Genomic DNA, 19,361 nt, shown 5'->3' with positions numbered 1-19,361 from the left:
CGTTTGCAGTAGACGTAACTTATGCACTTTTATAATTGAAGGGAGAAATACTTCTGAAATAGAAAACTTTTAAAAGGAGAACTTAAATTTGTCGTCATCAGACGTACAAACTATAGTGAACAACATTCAAAAAATTTTTTTATATAATTCTTCAAACTATGTCATCAGGACTTGTCGTAAATGTCGAAAAATTCGATTAATATACACTTAATACAGCGCAATTGTATGTTAACAAATGTAACAAGTATTACATGCCTTCTTCGATGCATAAAATTCTTATACATGGAGCTCAAATTATACAGTACTATGCAATTCTTCCTATTGGGCAACTTTCTGAAGACGCTAGCGAAGAAATAAGGATTACAAAAGTATCTAACGAACTGTTTGACGAAGCTAAAGAACTTCTGCAAATCACAGAATAAATTCCTTGTTTACGTCACTATTTTTATAAAAAATGTTTTTATATTACATATGATATATCAGTTTTTTGTTTAACAGCCTAGATTCAGTATACTTAAGTTACTTTTAATGATTTAAAAATAATAGTAATTTTTAAACATCTTAATAAGCTCTTATTTATGACAATTTCTAACTTTGAATTTTTTTTATTAAATAACTCATGAGTTTTATTAATATCTATTTTATGTCATTGATAGTAAATATATTCAAGTATATATATGTAAAATTTCAACACTTTGCGATGAAAACTGAATGAGTTACGGATTTTTGACACGAAGCGCATCATTCCGTCCCACTGTGCGCCGCCTCCCGATAGGTCCTCTGCTGCGCCAAGACCAGCGTGTCGTCGGCGTAACAGAGGACCTTTATCCCCCTCAGGGTGCCGCCCCGCAGCACCCAGTCGTACCCGATGTTCCAGAGGATCGGACCCAGCACCGATCCTTGTGGAACACCGGCCGACACCACAAACTCCTCCCATCCTCCTCCAGGAGCCGGAAAGGTCACAGACCTCCCGGACAGGTAAGCCCCGATGACGCGGCGCAGGTATGGAGGCACACGATGGTATAACAGTGCCTCCTTTATGCAGGGCCATGGCAGGGAGTTAAAGGCGTTGGCGATGTCTAAAGACACCGCCAAGACTCCATCGCCTCGGGCCACCGCATCCTGCGCATAGGACTTTACCTCCAGTATGGCATCCACCGTCGATCGCCCCCTACGGAAACCATACTGATGGTCCGAGAGGTCCGGACCTGTCCCCTCCAAATGGTGTTGTAGCCTCTTGGCTACAACACGCTCGAAGAGCTTGGCGATCTCGCTCAAGAGCACGATAGGCCTGTAGGCGGAGGCTGAATCCGCCGGGCGACCCTCCTTCTTGATGAGGACTAACCTGCCTGTCTTCCACCGCTGTGGAATTATGGCTTGAGCCAGACAGGCAGTGAATAGTCCTCGCACTCTGGGCCCTAACGTGTTGAGGGCCAGAGTTAGCGCCCGGCCGGGAATGCCATCCAAGCCCGGGGCGGTGCTCTTGAGCCGAGATCGGCGTACAGCTTCTTCGAGCTCCTTCTCCTCCACCGGTGGTGTGACGCTGTCCTCGTCGTCCTCCTCTTCCTCCTCACGCGCTGCAGGGCGGACCATACTGGGTGGTGCAAAACTGGCCCGCTGCGGGAATAGCGACGACAGAACCCCTCGGAGTATGTCCGGTCGGAGTGTCTGCGTCAGTGGTGGTGCCCAAGCCCGTAACCTACCGAGCACCATTCGGTAAGGTGTGCCGTACGGGTCTTGGTCTATCCCCGCGATCAACCGGTCGTGCGACTCGCCTTTCACACGACCGATCTCCTCCTGCAGCAGCGTTCTCGCCTCGACATAGACGCGGTACAGTCGGTCTTCCTCCTCCTGCACCTTCTGTACCCGTCTGCGATAGTGGCTGTACTGGCGTCTCGCCGCAACGCAGGTGTTACGCAGTTGCGCGATCTCCCACGACCACCAGTACACTTGCCGCCGCTGAGGGCGGCGCCCGGAACGGGGCATTGACGCGTCACAGATACGCGTCAGCGCCCCCTGCGCCCAGGATGCGGCGTCTTCTGCAGACGCCAAGCTCTGGGGCAGCCAGGACTCCACTATCGCGGCCTCCTCCAACAACTGCCTGTCGAGACGACCCAGTTGCCACCGCGGTCCGTACTCTCGCGAGTTTGGACTGGGGGCTGGTTGCACCGCTAAATGTGCGGAGATCTCGTACAAGATGTAGAGGTGATCCGAGAGAGTCTCCACATCATCCAGCACTCGCCAGCCCCGAACATGACGCGCTATGGCCGGGCTCGCGAACGAAACGTCCACGACGGATCCGCCCAGCCTTCGCACACACGTGTTCTTGGTCCCTCGGTTGAGCACAGACAAACCGGTGGCAACAACCCACTCCGACAGCGTCACACCACGCACATCCGTCGTTGCGGAGCCCCACACGCTGGACTTCGCGTTGAGATCGCCGGCCACCAATACCTCCGCCGGACGAAATCGCTCTACCATTTCCCCCAATCGTATAAGAAACTCCGCGAGAGTTCGATTGGGGGAAAAGTAGGCCCCTACGACAACTAGGTCTCCGACAAGTGCTGCGACGCATCCCGCACCCCTCTCTACTCGTGAGAAGGGCGGAGAGCCCGCTGCGACCTGGGTGATAATAGTCACCACCCCGGTGTTGTCGGCTACCCAGTTATCTCTGTCGGGAACGCTGTAGGGCTCCGAAACAACCGCCACCTGGATAGACCACTGCGCCAGGCTTTGGACCAATAAGTCCTGGGCCCGGGCACAGTGGTTTATGTTCGCCTGCAACACACGGAGGGCCATTATTGGTCCTCCATGTGTTGCAACTCCCCTTCCCTGGCTTGGGCTCTCGAACTAGCCGGCACTTCCGGCCTCGTTCGTAGGTTCTTCTTGCCCCTTTTGTGGGTGGCGCTAGACTTGGCGCAGACGGCACTTCCTACCTTATGGTTTGCTGGCCTCTGTGCCGCCTCGCAAACTGGGCAATGCATATCAGCCGAGCACCCACGCTGTTGGTGCCCGGGTTGGCCACACCGGAAGCACTGGTTGCTTCGGTCAACTTCACTGGTGCACTTTGCCGCCATGTGGCCAACTTCATGGCAGCGGTAGCAACGCTGGATGCGGGGCTGCAACAGCTGCACTCTCGCCGAGACAAATCCCACGAGTAGTCTCCCTCCACTCACCTTCTGCGCAGCCCCGATAGGGCAGCGAACCCACGCAGTGCTTAGACCGGCCCGATCCTGTCGGATTTCTCCGACTTTGACGTCGGCCGTAGCACAGCCACCGACTCGGCTGATTGCGGCCATGACGTCTTCGGAAGTTGCAGAGTCGTCGAGGCCACTCACCCTCAACTCTGCACACTTAACTGGCCTCGACAACTTGCACTTCTTCAGGTCTCAGCACTCCGCGCAGTTTTTCTGCCAGCGCGTCCGCTTTATCGCCAGTGTTGGCGCCGGGTAGCTCCAGCATTCTGGCACCAGTGGATGCTACCCGGAACCTCAAATCGCTTATACCCAGGTCCTCAAGTTTAATATTTTCCTTGACCTGGGTTAGCACGTCGGTGTAGCTTAGCTTGTCGGCGACGGCAGGCTGCACTTTGAGTACCACCACCTGCGATCTAGGTCGCCGCAGCTTTGGCTTCTGCGGCTTTGGCTTGACGCCTTGTGCCGCTACCTTGCTTTTAGGAGCCGCCTTCTTTTTGGCTCCTTTCCTTGCCACAACATTCCACCCCTCCGTCATGTTTGTTGGAACGGGTGGTAGTGGCCGAGGCTCCACAGCAGAGGCAGGCTGAGAAGCTGCCTGTGCCGCACCCTTCTTCTTCTTACCCTTTTGGGCCTTTAGCGGAGGCCAAGGGTTTGCTGGCGCCATCAGCGTGGTCACGACTGGCTCAGCTCTCGCCTGTGTCTGACCCGCCTCTTTCCTCCTGTCGGCCGCTAATGGTGGCCGCAATCTCTCTTCCGGAGGAAGTCTCTCCTTGAAGGCCTCCAGCCTCGTGCTGACCATAGTGCCCACTTCCACCATTACAGTGCGCACTATGTCATCGACTGACAGAGCCTTCGCCGACGCATTTGGCGTCTCCACTGGCCTTGAGCGCTCCACGTCCGCTCTTAGTCGGGCAAACTCTCCCCTCAAATCTGCCAATTCCGCCTGCAGCCGCGTGTTCGTGGCTCTGAGGAGATTGACTTCCTCCGACGCGGTCCTGTTGGCCAAGGTGTTTACGGCCTTTGAAATCGCACCGGCAGCCTCCTTCAGGGCCTTCGTGAAGGTACCCTTTAGGTTCCCTGACTTGCTGGCGACTCGGTTAATAACTGCCAGGCTATCAGAAACCTGGCAATGCAAGTCAGAGACCAGAGGCTCGTCGGGGCAATATACGAGCGACGCGTCCGAGAGCCTGGAACTCGCGCGGCTCTGAATTATCGCAGTGATAGCCGCCACTTCCTCCTCCGCCCTCAACCGACGCTCTTCGCGCTTGTCATCAATGGGCGACTTTCTGGCAACAGCCAAGTCAATCTGCTCTTTAGGAACGGGTGGTGGGCCCTGTTTCCTTTTTGACGAAGCTATTTTGGCCTTACGCTTCACTGTCTCCTCATCTGCATCCGAGGATTCCGAGAGTCGCTCTTTATTCCTGCGCCTCTTTCTGTCCTTACGGGACTCGGTCTTTTCTCCAACATTCGTATTCGCATTTGTCGAACCGACTGACATAATGCTATCTGCGTCCGACTCCGAGGCCGCCCAGAAACGACCCCGCGATGAAATCGACGACCTGGACCTTCCACTTATAATTGAAGCAACCTCCTCCAGGTCCAATCGTTCCACTACCACCTGCGCCGTCTTCATCACTCCTCCAATTGGCAAAATTGCCGGACTATCGGGCCTCCTGGGCCTCGTCCCTCCCACAGTTCTCTCCTCTGGCTCAGCAACCAGAGCACCAATCCTCTCGTGTACTCCCGCACCCTCGACGCTCACAACTGCTCCTCCCTTCTCAGCGTCCACACCAACTTCGCCCATCCCGGGCACAACTACTCCTCCGTCCTTCTCCACACTCACTCCGCCCATCTCGGGCCCCTCCCCAACAACACATCGGTATGACTGCCCTCCCCCAGATTCGAGGGGCTTGCGTGCCGTAGCACGGAGGGATTCCCCGGCCTCGTAGAGACCGGAACCCTCCTGGGGTAATGAATTAGAATTCTGCAGTACCGACATGTTTATACTGTTCCACAGTTGGGCTTTTCTGTCGGGGTGTGCTCCCCTAGGCCGTGTCCATAACAATGGACTAAAGGCACGCCCATGCCTAGCTGGTTTTGGTCCGCGCCGGGAATAAATTCCCGGTCCACTCGCCCGCAAGTGCGAGTGGTTTCCCCTATTCCCGAAAAGTCAATGTGTTGATTTTACGTAGATTTGTCACGAAGTTAGAGAATGATATTTCATAGAGATGTTATTTCGTGTTACTGATTTTGGTAACTTCCGCAATTCTGTTTATTCAGTATTTTTTTTTACATTATGTAAAGTAATCATTAACTAACATGTATATTCGAAAACATACACAAAAATAAATTATAAAGGTTGATTAAAAAATAAAGTTGCATTGGCAGTACCGATACGAATTTAGCTTAAAATTATCAATTCAGGTTACCTTTAAAATAGTAATATAGAAATTTAAGTGAACAAAATATATACCGAATTTCGATCACGAAAAACTTTATTAAATACAGTAACTGATTTTAAACATTAAATTTAAATTATCACAATTATAACATAAATATAAATTTATTAAAAAGTATCTAAGATCCCCCTAATTCGGTAGTAACACGAAATAGCGGACACTTGATAAATAAAATGACTGCTATTTCGTGAATCGATTTATTGCAATTTTAAAAGAATTTTATGCTTCCATCTATTTTTTTTTTCCAATAAAATGTTTTCTTATAGACTACAAAAAAGCATATAGTCAATGTTTTATTCGAATAACTTACCTTTGTCTTTCTACAACCTTAAGGAATTCTTACCCTAGTCTTACGGTCGCAAGCATCGCAGACACGTTACAATGCAGTTTGTAGCCAACTCTGCGTTTAAAATGTCGCTATACGCTCAATTTTATCATTAAAATATTGTTACTTAGTTTTTAGACAGTTGAAAGTATAAAGATTATATACCAATATATAGTTTCCGTAAATTTAACCTTAAACTTATACAACCATCTAGCTACAACAGAATTTGGTTTAGACAGCAGACATTGAAAAATACCCAAATCCAATGTATTTATGTTGAAACGACAACATAATTTTCTACGAGCCTCGGCATTGAGAACACATTCCACCAAGAAATGGTGTACATCTTCATCTATTCCACACAATTCACATTTTGGAGACGTTACTTTTTTCATGAGAAAACCAAATTTTCTTAGTGGCATATGACCAGAACGAAGCCTAAGACCCATAACAATTTGTTGGCGCGTCATTTTTTTTTCCGCAAACCACGGGATATGAGGAAGCTTGTTCTGAATAACTTTATACCACATTCCTTTACTTTTCGACCTTTCATCAAAATACTCTGTCCAAATTTCTCTCAAATTATTTTTGTACTTGATTAAAATTTCAGAAAAATCTGGTAAAATATTTAAATTTTCTCCTTCGACTAATGCCTTTCGTGCTAATTTGTCAGCTTCCTCATTTCCCTTTATTCCAAGGTGGGAAGGAACCCACTGGAGTTTTACAACAATACCTTTGTGGAGTAACTTGATTACCTCGTTTAACAACTTATATGCAACTGGTACGCTTTTTTTTAGGGTCGAGTTTTCTGAGCAAACGTAATTTTGATTATTTAAAAAAAAATTAATACCCCTACAAATGCCTTAAATTATCTCTGAGATTTCTAAGTTTCATGAGATGTTTACAGACAACAACAAAGTGGTGTTATTTGTGATTAAACATGACCTTATCTTGCCTGGAAACTTATGCAGAAAGCAGAATTGCAGTGGTATTATGAAAATACAAGTAAATATTTGATGCGTTAGGAATCAAATGCAGGATTAAAAAAATGTAAAAGCTCGTTAAAATGATAACACAAGTTTCAAGTATGAAGCAAAACTGATTTATTTCCAAAGTACCCCACACTACAATTATAAAATATAAATCCAATGTAGGTACACAATGTTACCACTATAAATTATATATAACATATCTTTCCCCCATACCCATACATATTGAAATAATCATTACAATACAATTAAACAGTTAACAAAATAATTAATTACAAAATATTAATCTAATCAGTGCTTGGGATTCCAATTATATCTGGCCACAATTCTGGTGGTGGTATCTCAATAGGCATATCCGGTGTAGCTGTTCCAGATCTTGAGCTGCGAGCAGTACGGTCATCAACAATCGGGTCCTGATCAATTACTGGTGATGTTACAGTACGTGCTAAGATCTGGTCAGCATGTCTACGTTGCAGCTCACCATCTTCCGTTCGCACCCTGTAGGAGCTAGGACCCTCAATCATCTCGACAGTAGCTCTTTTCCACTTGTCACCTGGACCATACATCCGTATTAGCACTGGTTGGCCCTCAGCAAAAGTGCGTGCGGGTGTTCTGTGTGCCGCTGCCTCCAGTTGCATCTCAGTAGTAGAGGGTACTGAGTCCGGGTGGTGAGATGATATTGCTGTCCTATATCTACGACCGTTCAATAACTCTGCAGGCGTTTTATTTGTTACGTTGTTTGGCACCGTGCGAAGATAGTATAAAGCTTTACTCAATTTCTCACTCCAAGGCATCTCAGACGACGACATTTTCTTTAATTTATTCTTGAACGTCTGAATGGCACGTTCGATCTGCCCGTTAGTTGCCGGATGATACGGCGGTGAGTACAAATGTCTGATTCCATTTTTAGATAAGAATGAATTGAATTCATCAGAGCTAAATGCTCTTCCATTGTCCGACACTAAAACCTCTGGAAGTCCCTGTGCAGCAAATATTTTCCTCAAAACTACGACGACAGTGGATGCACTCATTGAGGGAATGATTTCAGCTTCAAACCATTTGCTGTAACTATCAATCAACACAAGAAAGTTTTTCCTTGGAATGGTCCTGCAAAATCTATGTGAACACGGTTCCACGCTTTATCTGAGGTAATCCACGTTTGTGGGTCTGCTGGTGGATTATTTCTGACTGCCTGGCATAGTTCACATGCACTCACCGTTCTTTCGTTCTGGTTATCCATGCCTACCCACCATACGTACCCTCTAGCATATGCATGTAATAGTTTAAGTACCTGGTCTTGAAGAGCCGCAGGTATAATGACTCTATTGCACCACAATAAACACTCTTTATTGTGTGAAAGAGCCTCTCTTCGCGTCCAGTATGGTTGCAGCACAGGGTCGCTATTACGTGGTGGCCAACCATGTAAAACATGAAACGAAACTCTTCTCAATATAGGATCCTTCTTGGTGAGCTCAGCAATTTTGCGCACGTCCAAATTCCAACCCCTAGGCTGCTCCTCCAAAAGTAAAACATCTCTAACCATGTCTCTAGTCGCTGTCGATGTATCCGGGGCTGTCCATCTGCTGAGCGCGTCTGCGTTACCAATCAGCTTCCCGGGTCTATATTTAATGTCATAATCGTAACACCCCAGCTTCAAAGACCAGCGCAACATTTTCGGTGAAATCTGATCCGGTATAGGTTTCTCCCGGTTGAACAAACCGATCAACGGCTTGTGATCCGTCACAATAGAGAACTTCCGGCCCGCTAGGTAGTCATGAAATTTTGTCAATCCAAAAATTATAGCCAGTGCCTCCTTATCGATTTGGCCATATCTTCTTTCATGCGCTTGCATCGTTCGTGATGCCATCATTATCGGCCTTTCTGAACCGTCGTTCATGACATGTGCTATGATAGCCCCCAGACCATACTCCGATGAATCACATATAAGGAGTAATTCTCTGTTGATATCGTAGCCAACCAACGTTCGATCCGACGATAGTAACCCCTTGGCCGTCTCAAATGCTTCCTGTTCCTTTTTACTCCATCCTCAAGGCCTCTTTGACTCAAGCAAGCGATATAAAGGTTCCAACACGGTTGCCTTGTTTGGCAAAAATTTTTCATAAAAGTTATATAAGCCTAGAAAAGCCCTTAAAGTTTCTTTGTTAGTTGGCGCCGATTTTTCTTGTATCTCTTTCACCTTTGCAGGGGATGGGTGCAGGCCTTCTGCATCAATCATATGTCCCAAAAACGTAATACTATCAGCTGCAAACACACATTTCTTTAAGTTAAGACGCAAGCCCATCTCTTGAAGTTTCAATAACACATTTCTTAGGCGTTGATTGTGTTCATGTAATGTCTTTCCTGCTATGGCAATGTCATCCAATAAACATGCCACTCCATCCATCCCCGCGAGGGCAGACGACATCACTCTCTGAAAAATACCCGGGGCTGCACTCACACCGAAAGCTAGCCTATTCACCTTCATCAGACCAATAGGTGTATTGAGTGTCAAGAGCATCGCAGTTTCTTCATCTACCTTTAATTGAGTATAGGCTTGTTTCAAATCCAATTTAGTAAATATACGCCCTCCACTAAGTTTCACGAAAGCCTCAGTTGATGTTGGTAGGGGGTAAGTATCCGTGTCTATAGCTGCATTTACCGTTGAACGATAATCCCCACAGATACGTAATGAGCCATCATCTTTTTTGACAATTCTTAAGGGCGTGGTCCATTTCGAAAATCTGACAGGTGTTAAAACTCCTTCTTTCACCAGGCGTTGCAATTCATCTTCAACCTGATGTTTCAATGGAAACGGAACGGGGCGTGCTTTCAAGAAACGTGGCGTTATATTTGGCTTAACATTTAACGAAACTTCCGGCCCTTTGTACATCCCTAGACCTTCCATAAATAAATCAGGGAATTCTTTATAAGGCCTAACTTGCTCGGCGGACCAACACAGGCCTGAAATCTGCAGTCCTAATGCCTGAAACCAATTTCTCCCCAACAGGCTTGGTCCACGACCGGAGACCACCACGAGCTCACATTGGGCTGCCTTGTCTCCGAGTACTGCGCGTACATTCGCAATACCTAACACTTTCAAGGGGTCATGAGTCCACGTCATGAGTTTTAAATTGGTAGAATTCAAAGGCGGGGGGGGTGAGCCACAGTTTGTGATACGTCTCCTCAGATATTATTGTCCTCGAAGCTCCAGAGTCCACTTCCATTGACAGCTTGACGTCATCTAAAGTAACATCTGCTACTATTGGAGGTCTATAATTATCAGCACAAACGTAAATACCCATCATGTTTTCAGTTGAAAACCCTTCTCCGCCAATAGCACCGTCCTGTGCCTCATCACTCGTCTGGTGCAGCTTGTTAGGTCTCTTATTACAAACCGCTGCGATGTGTCCAAAACGTTTACAGTAAAAGCATCTCGCCTTCGAAAACGTGCACCGCTCGCCCGACTTGTGCACCCGAGCACAATGCTGACACTCGTTTGATTTAATTCTACCGATTTCCATCGGTACTGTGACGTCAGACAGAGTTTGCTTCAGTCCCGCAGTATTGCCGTATAAATCCGGAAACGTCGCTTGATAGTAGAGACACGTCTGAACTGCCGCCTCGTACGTAAGCTCCTTCGTCTTCAACAAATCTCGTCGCAAGCGCTCGTCTCGTATACCCAATACTAGTCGGTCTCTCAGTTGGCGCTTTAAGTCTGTGAAATTGCATTTAGCGCCCAATAAACTGATAGCAGCCACAAAATCCTGTACGGTCTCATCAGGTGACTGCCGGCGTTTATGAAATTTATCACTTTCTAGTATTTCGTTAACCTCTGGTTCGAAAAATTTGTCCAGTACACTAAGAATTTCATTAAATTCCACGCTAGTCGGTCTCGCGGGTGCTAACAATGATGCAATCAACGAATAAGTCTCTTTTCCGCACTGTGATAGAAACAGAGAACGTCCCTTATTATTAAATTCACTTTCGGAAACACCCGCGGCGTCGAGAGCGCACTGCAACTTTTCTTTATAATCGCACCACTTGTCTGTCTTGGGGTTAAAATGTCCCGGAAATACTATATTAGCGATATTAGTCGCCATTTCCACAAAAATCTATTTAATTTTCCTCGTCGCCAATAAAATGATAACACAAGTTTCAAGTATGAAGCAAAACTGATTTATTTCCAAAGTACCCCACACTACAATTATAAAATATAAATCCAATGTAGGTACACAATGTTACCACTATAAATTATATATAACACTCGTTATTTGTAAAAATGAGATTAAAGGACTTACAATAGAAGTGTGAGAAAATATTTTAAGATGTTTTTACTCTTGGTAAGTTAAGAATAAGAAGTAAGTGTATTCTACTAAATACGCATGTTTCCTTTAACGTGACTAAGAACAGGTCTTTTTTTGTGCTCTACAGTTAAAATTTGTTTTAAAATATAAATTACAAGTTAATTAAGTGAATTATGTGCCAGTAAATACATTTTACCTACCAGCTATTATATTCTAAAGTTTCAATACTAAATAATAATATTAAAAAGGTTCAATTTTACACAAAGTTGTGAAAGTTAAGTGCAGATAATTTACTTTGTAAGTTTCTCCTAGATTTTAAGCATATTTAATTGCAGGGCTTCCCTTATTTACTGGAAGATGACTTTGAGTCGTACGATACGACTTTGAGGGGTACGATGTGTGAGTTTGATCAATTTTTAGACACTTTATAAATTAGTTGTGATTAGTCAAAATAGTAAACTAGATTTTTTTGATTGCAATATTCAAATTTTGTACTTCTCTTTTATAAACAGTCTTTAAGTATGAATTATTCATTGTTCTGTCTATATTGTAAGATCGTATTAAAAATGAAGAATTATATACCATCGTGTCTTGTGTGTATTTTATGACTGTTTGTGTATAATAAAATTTAAGGTTTGAGTGCACATAAAATATGGAACTTGATCCAATTCGTAATAAATAGCCACAAAAGCTATCTATCTATCAATATTTCTACTTCTAAGGCTGGATTTATCCATTCATCTGCTCCCAGTCTCGGCATTAACAACCTTCCAAGTGGCTTCAATTTTATTATTACTATTTCTGATTTTTGTTTTAATAAATAAAGACTTTGCAATTTTGCAAACACTTTTGAAAATTTTAGAGTAAGATTTTAAGTACTCTTTAAACTCTTCACCACTATTAAACTGTTTTTCATAATATAACATATACAGCGTCTCCCTACTCTTATAAATACCTGCTGTGGCCCAGTCACCAAAGATAGGACTATCGGTAATTGTAATCTCTTTGGGAGTAAATATTGAATGAAATTTATTAATAAAAGAGTAAAAAAAAGAATTGTACAAAAAATTGGGAGGTAAAGTTATATCTAAAACTAGTAAATTAGTTAGTAAACTAACTTCATACGTTCCAAACGACTAGCTGTGACAGGTACAAAAGCAATTCTTTTCTTAGCCACCTGTTTTTTCTTACTATAGAATTCTACTAGCTGACCAGAGTGGTCAGAATCCAATTTATTAATAATGCTTTTGTAGCATGGAATAATGTCAGTAAATATGTTATCTATACAAGTACTAGTCGTAGGAGTTATTCTGGTTGGCTCCATAAATAAATTAAGTAAATTGTGTGACTTAAAAAGACTTATAAATTTATGGTGGGACTTAAACTTTCCAAAATATTAACATTAAAGTCCCCTTCTTTCAAACATCTATTGATACAGGCTGTAAGTTCACTTAAAATTAAATATTTTATAGACTTTAGTGATTTTGCGCTTATTTGATCACAACCTTATCTTTTTTTTACCAAAAGAATTTGTTAGAGTTTATATAAGTTACATATAATTGTATAGGCATTATTTTGTATTCTTGTCGAGACTTGTCAATATTTGTCAGTGAGTCATATTGTTATCTACCCGCTTAAAAGCATAATTGTCTAAGGCTTCTTGTAAAGTGTTTGAATTTGGTATGGCAGTCTAGTCTGAGACGTCGCAGTGGACGGTCGAATAAAGCTTTGTACTAAATTGTACTTTTATTCTGAGCCCCTTTATATCTCAGAAGTGGTACCCGCTAAGAAAATACTCGACTAATCAACATCAGTTATAATGGATTCGATAAATAATTGTCGTCAAGGCATAAGCACGGCCGTCCATATGAGAGAAGATTTAACACGACCATCACAGGAAGATACTCGTGCACATTTTTCGAGACAAAGGGCGGTCGTAATTTCGTAATTTACTACGAGCAGTACTGCGTGTACTGCTCGTAGTAAATTACGACATTCAGTGCGGCGCCGTCGCCAATCCAACGACGGCACAAGTGTAAGTAGTGCAAGTGATGTCAGTTACACGCGATTTATTAGAAGTAAGCGACGGGGTCTAAGAAGTCACCATTAGAAGCGGAATCGAAGGCGTCATCGCAGTAGCAGCAGTGAAGTTTCAACGTCATCCCATTTGAGGAATTGAAGTGGCCGACGATGGCGCCATAGCAGTGAGAACATTGCCAACAGTGAAAGAAAGAGGGTACGTAGTAACATTGATGATAATTTGCATGATACTCATTTACTCATACGTGAAATGTTGCAATCAATGAATAAGTCATAGAATCGCGATGATAAATTGCCGTGGTAGGTAACGTTATATTAGAATTTGACCCTATGTCAAAAGATTAAACAATTAATACGTAGATTTGTAAGTAGAAGAGTGCTCACGAAATACGGTTGGTCTGATAGACAGATTATTCATTATGCTTTGCCGAAATTATTTGGTTTGGTTAAATCATAGTACAAAGAATTACCTTCTTTATTATTTAGTTGAACAGAATGGAAAGAAAAATTATTAGAATCTTATCCTACGGAGCCCGAACAAGTGTTTAGATATTTAAGTCAATTGATAAATCGTAATAAATTTTTCACAGATAAAATTCGAAATTTATCAGATAAATTTATCATAATTTTAATAATAATAAGAATAGGTCAACACGAGTACAAAGAGAGTCTGTTATAATTGTAATGAACCAGGATATTATACTATAAATGTACGAAACATATTTTAAGATCTTATCTAGTATATAATATATAAAATGTAAAAAGAATGTAAGGAAGTCTAAAGCATTAAGTTCAAAGTATATTATTATTTCTAAAAGTATATGAATATCAAATATCAACATTGGTCGTATTTTTTAATTCGAAATACAAATTCAAAATTTCATTCAAATTTCTTATAGAAATTACAATAATGTACTAAGCAAAAGAGTCAAAGTCATATTAAAAGATTGATACTGTTTAAAGTAATAAAAAATGTACTAGACATCATTTTATAATGACAGTTGTCAGTTAATTCTGTTCTTGAATGAGACTAAACGGAGTGTCTTCTAATTTCTTGTTCAAGCGAGCAAAGCTGCGGGCGGACCGCTAGTGTACAATATGTAACAAAATAGATCATCTAGTGGCTACGTGCCAGAAATTGGTAAATTAAAGCAATAAATAATTACAAGAATGTATTAAAAATAAATAAAGACTTACAATAATAATAAGTAAATAATAGATTATTGGTAAGTTATGTGGATTTAGGTAGTCGGTGTAAATTAATACCTGAAAATATTGTTATCGAACTTCATTTAAAATGGTATGAAAATTATTTGCCTAATTTAAGAGGTCTAAGCAATAATTTTATTTTACTATTCGGTAAGACTGAAGTTAAAATTAACATACAAAATATTTGCGAAACCATTGAAGTGTTAATTGTAAGTGATGACGTTATCAGCTATCCTATATTAGTAGGTCATTTATTTACGGACAATTTGGTATTGTTATTACTAAAATGCCAAGAGGTTTACATTACATTTTACAAAATGTAGCGAAAAATTACGTTTATTGTCCGATAGAAACATAAATATTTCCGCGAAAACAGTTGGTATAGTGAAGATTATGTCACATAATAGATACTCGGATTTGTTTTATGTTCACGGTTCAGAAATGTGTGTGTGTTGACGTTTACAATAGTCAGTGTCAGTGTTTTGACGTTTACAAAAATGTGAATTCTATTTAAGGCCAATACGAACTTGAAAATGGTCAGGGTCCAATTTTAATACTCAAATATTTCTCTCAATGATTCAAAAATAAACTGATAAGAAATAAACTGAGCTAAAATAATTGTCGAAGAAATACCTATTAATATTATAAATTCAGAAGATTTAGATAAAGTTAATATAGGGGAAGGTTTAAGTAATGATAATGTATATATACTATAATATTCTCTTTGTCCCACAAAATATACATTGTCATAGTAAACATAGTGACAATCATACGATAGGAACGAGAAATAAAGATAAGATTGTTACTCCAAGTTTTCGCCTCCAAAAAGTTAATAAACCTTTTATGGCATACGTGGAAAATTTAAAATATCTGTAAAAAAAAAAATTCTGACAAGTAAAGCTTATTACACTGTTCAAGAATATTTAGAGGATAAACATGTATGGAATTAATGTCTATTGAATGTAATGCAGGATAGCTGCCAACTAATGTAATAGATTGTACCATTGATTTTGAAAAGAGCAACTTTTGAGTTTCTTGCCGGCTCTTCTCAGCAGAACTGCCTTCCGAACCGGTGGTAGCTTTTTGTTCATATGTTCATTCGACGATTCAAAAGTGCTTATAATAAGTTTATTTGAATAAAGAATATTTTGAATTTGAATGAGCATGATGAATTCAAAACTTATTTGTCGAGTGGACTAGAAGAGTTAGGGTTTACCGATATTATTGAATTGGACATTGAGTTAACTGATTTTAAGCCTGTTAAATATCGACCACATAAGTTACGATCAGTAGTTACTATTAGTAGTAAGGGTAATGGTTCAAGATATGTTAATTGCCGGTGTTATTAAAGAGTCAAATTCTTCATACGCTCAAATTCTTCATATGTTCAAATTCTTCATAAGATAAAAGATTATGTGTTGATTATCGTGCTCTTAATAATAAAACTATAAAATAACACTATTCGTTACCGCTTATAGATAATCAGTTGGATTTGTTAGCGGGCAATAATTTATTTGTTTTACTAGATTTATTTTCGACGTTATCAAAAATTGTATTAGATCAGGTTCACGAAACACAATGCTATCACAGAATTTCCGATACCGAAAAATGTACACGATATGAGAAGATTTATTGATTTGGTAAGTTTTTTTTGAGAATGTTCATTAAAAACTTTGCACTTATTGCTAAAACATTGACTGATCTTTTAGACAGAATGTCTCTTGGCAATTGATTAATGAAAAAGAAGAATCATTTAATATGTTAAAAGGAAAATTAGTAAAACGACTTTATTAGTGCTTTATGATCAAAATTTTATAACTGAATTGCAAACAGAGTTGATAATTTATTGTTACCGGTAGCATACTATAGTCGAAAGGATAACACTTCTATACTGGTTATAATTAACGCTTTTACAAAATTTATTAATATGTCAGCTGTGAAGAATACCAAAACGTCTACCACCATTAACGTATTTAAAGAACATTTTAGCTATTTTGGTAATCCGCTAAGACTTAGCACGGATAGAGGATCATGTTTTTCTAGCAATCAATTTAAAGCGTTTCATAAAAGTCGTAGTATAAAGCATATTCTTAATACGGTGGCAACACCGAGAGCAAATGGTAAATTCAAACGATTTAATCAAACAATATTTTAAATATAGTTTCAATATCTTAATTATAATTAATGCTTAGGCGATATTCAGTTAGGTTTAAATACAACTATTCGTAAAACTACTCAAAAAAAAAAGTTGTTATTCGCTTATAAAATCCGTAATTCATTTATGGGACAATGTGTACGCGTTTACAACAAGATCCCAGAAAACGTCAGAGAATTTTCTATATCATGGTCTAAAAAAAAATTGTGAAAAGACATTTGTGTGTTAAAGGTTATTACCAAATTAATGATTTCATAAATGATAACACGCATTGGGAATGAAATACTCGCTCCAGTCTGTTTCAAAGAAATCATTATCACAAATAATTAAATATTTGTATTTGTTTAAAATTTCAAAAAAATAAGTCCTGCTGAGTTTCTTGCGCCGGTTCTTCTCAGGTCTGAGCCACTAACTTTAGAGAACTGGTAGTAAATTATTTGACGTTCAAAAAGAATAAAACATCTAACTTTATTTTGAATAAAAAATATTTGAATTTGAATCGAATTTGAATAAATAATTGGTAGCACATAAAACATAATTAACGAAATATATTATGACACTGAGAAACGGTTGTCTGAAAATGCACTCGTAACGGTTAGGGTTGAGGTTAGTAGTCGAATTATAGAAAATCAAATAAGTATAAAAACATAGTTGCAATCGATAAAATATTCAATGGATCTTTTCAACGAGATGTTTCTAGCTTCGAATTTGAAGAAAACAGTAATGACAGAGTAATGAGTACCATGCTAATTGTTAGTTACAGATGATTACAGTAGCAGACTACAGCTAGTGCCAGAAGCTGGCACAGATAGTTTTTATAGCAGTGTAGGGAACATTACTTATTCTAAATTAATATTATTACATTTACTAAAATCATCCGCACGCAGCGCTTTGGAACAATTCAAACCTGTTCCGAGTTTTTTTGCTATGCGTGTCGTAGGCTGCTAGCTAGCATCGCCACGTTTAGAGTCGGCTAGAATCGCTTGCGACAATCACTTGTGTATCCATTGCTCTCTTAGCTTGCATTCAATTCTCAACCTTAACTTCTTGCTATTACGTGCTAGTTTAGCTTGTATTTTCTATTGGTATTTATTTAAATTTCTTTATTTCCTTCTGTGATCATTTTCTCTTCACGTATCTGTGAGTTAAATAAATTTGGACAATTTCTCCACAAAATTTGGATTTTTAATTTTACCCATTTAGTGTAAAATAAATAAGATCATATTAAATAGTGGTATCACATCTCAACCGCTATATTGGTGACCCCTAAATTGGTGAGCACTACAATAAATACCTACGTTTACTGCTGGCAAGAAGATCTCTGATACAAGATGGAGGACGCGACTACATCCAACGTGTGCAGAATTGGCGTGCGTATTCCACCATTCTGGCCGGAAGAACCAGCCCTTTGGTTTTCACAAATTGAAGGTCAGTTTGCTTTATCTAATATAACAAGTGATACTACAAAATTTTATTACGTTGCCGCTCAGTTAGATAATCAATTTGCTGTCGAGGTGAAGGATATTATCATTTCTCCTCCCGAGACGGATAAATACATCACTCTTAAAACGCAACTGATTAAAAGATTGTCTGCGTCTCAAGAAAAGAAAGTGATGCAGTTGCTGAGGCACGAGCAGCTAGGTGATCGCAAGCCATCACAGTTTCTGCGATACATGCAAGATCTTGCGGGTTCATCTGTCCCGGTTATAGCTTCACAGCCTGATCTGCCTATCGAAAAATTAGCTGACCTGGCAGACAAGGTGCATGAGATAGCACCCTCATCACCACAGGTCGCAAGCACATCTGCGATGGCCACACCCCCTGCATCCCCCATGTTGGAAGAAATGGCCAAACAGATCCAACTCCTGACCAAGCAGGTATCGGAACTCTCGACCCAGGTACGTCACAACTCGGTCTCATCAAAATTTAAAGAGCGTTCCCGGAGCCATTCCAGACATCGCAGGAAGTCAACTACCCAGCAAAAGTGTTGGTACCATTTTAAATTTGGTTCAAATGCTAAAAAATGTGTGCAGCCATGTAATTACGGAAAGTCGGAAAACTCTCTGGGCAGCCGGAAGTAGCGGCCAACGTCTGCCCTTTACCTACAGGCCGTCTTTTCATTGCCGACCGTATTTCAAAAATGCTTTTCCTTATTGATACTGGCTCGGATCTCTGCGTTTTTCCACGGTTGGCTACCAAGGCGCCCTGTACCAAGACGAAGTATGAACTCATGGCGGCGAACGGTACAGTCATTCATACTTACGGTCCTACATTGTTACACTTAGACCTAGGACTAAAGCGTACTTTCACCTGGAAATTTACCATCGCTGATGTTTCAAAGCCCATTATCGGCGTAGATTTTTTGATATTTTACAATCTTCTTGTAGATTGCAGATGTCAGCGACTCGTCGATGGAAATACTACTCTGTCAGTGCAAGCAATAAAAGAAAATATCTCCGATGACCTTGCGTCAGTCAAAGCCATTTCGGGAGAATCAAAATACCATCAGCTGCTTCATGAGTTTCCAGAGGTAACGAGACCATCAGGTACGTCTTCCTTACCTAAGCATAATACCGTGCATTACATCAAAACCATTCCCGGACCACCCGTTACCAGTAGACCTCGTCGTTTAGACCCAGTTAGACTGAAAGCAGCCAAAAAAGAATTTGACGATATACTGTCA

The 19,361-nt window shown here is 41.1% G+C and overlaps 3 protein-coding genes across 3 annotated transcripts; 1 reads left to right on the top strand and 2 right to left on the bottom strand.

Annotated features, from left to right (window-relative positions):
- Positions 1-2,798: 2,798 nt before the first annotated feature.
- LOC146526731 (uncharacterized) lies at positions 2,799-3,299 on the bottom strand. Its single transcript, XM_085206105.1, has one exon. It carries the CDS (start codon positions 3,297-3,299, stop codon positions 2,799-2,801), a length of 501 nt encoding a protein of 166 aa, XP_085062231.1.
- A 6,775-nt stretch (positions 3,300-10,074) lies between these two features.
- On the bottom strand, positions 10,075-11,070 carry LOC146526730 (uncharacterized). Its single transcript, XM_085206103.1, has one exon. It carries the CDS (start codon positions 11,068-11,070, stop codon positions 10,075-10,077), a length of 996 nt encoding a protein of 331 aa, XP_085062229.1.
- Positions 11,071-18,009: 6,939 nt separating this feature from the next.
- LOC146526729 (uncharacterized) lies at positions 18,010-18,759 on the top strand. The gene has a single exon (XM_085206102.1). It carries the CDS (start codon positions 18,010-18,012, stop codon positions 18,757-18,759), a length of 750 nt encoding a protein of 249 aa, XP_085062228.1.
- The last annotated feature ends 602 nt before the right edge of the window (positions 18,760-19,361 follow it).

This window comes from Heliconius melpomene, chromosome 21, assembly GCF_056956725.1.
Source record: "Heliconius melpomene rosina isolate 202511_hmr_F chromosome 21, ASM5695672v1, whole genome shotgun sequence".
In the NCBI taxonomy this organism is placed as follows: Eukaryota; Metazoa; Arthropoda; class Insecta; order Lepidoptera; family Nymphalidae; genus Heliconius; species Heliconius melpomene.
The sequence above is the reverse complement of the archived record's forward strand: the minus strand, read 5'-3'. Positions and strand labels throughout refer to the sequence as shown.

Bases quoted from the DNA above. Each gene is read 5' to 3' on its own strand.
- LOC146526729 (XM_085206102.1), top strand. From the start codon at position 18,010: ATGGAGGACGCGACTACATCCAACGTGTGCAGAATTGGCGTGCGTATT.
- LOC146526730 (XM_085206103.1), bottom strand. From the start codon at position 11,070: ATGGCGACTAATATCGCTAATATAGTATTTCCGGGACATTTTAACCCC.
- LOC146526731 (XM_085206105.1), bottom strand. From the start codon at position 3,299: ATGGCCGCAATCAGCCGAGTCGGTGGCTGTGCTACGGCCGACGTCAAA.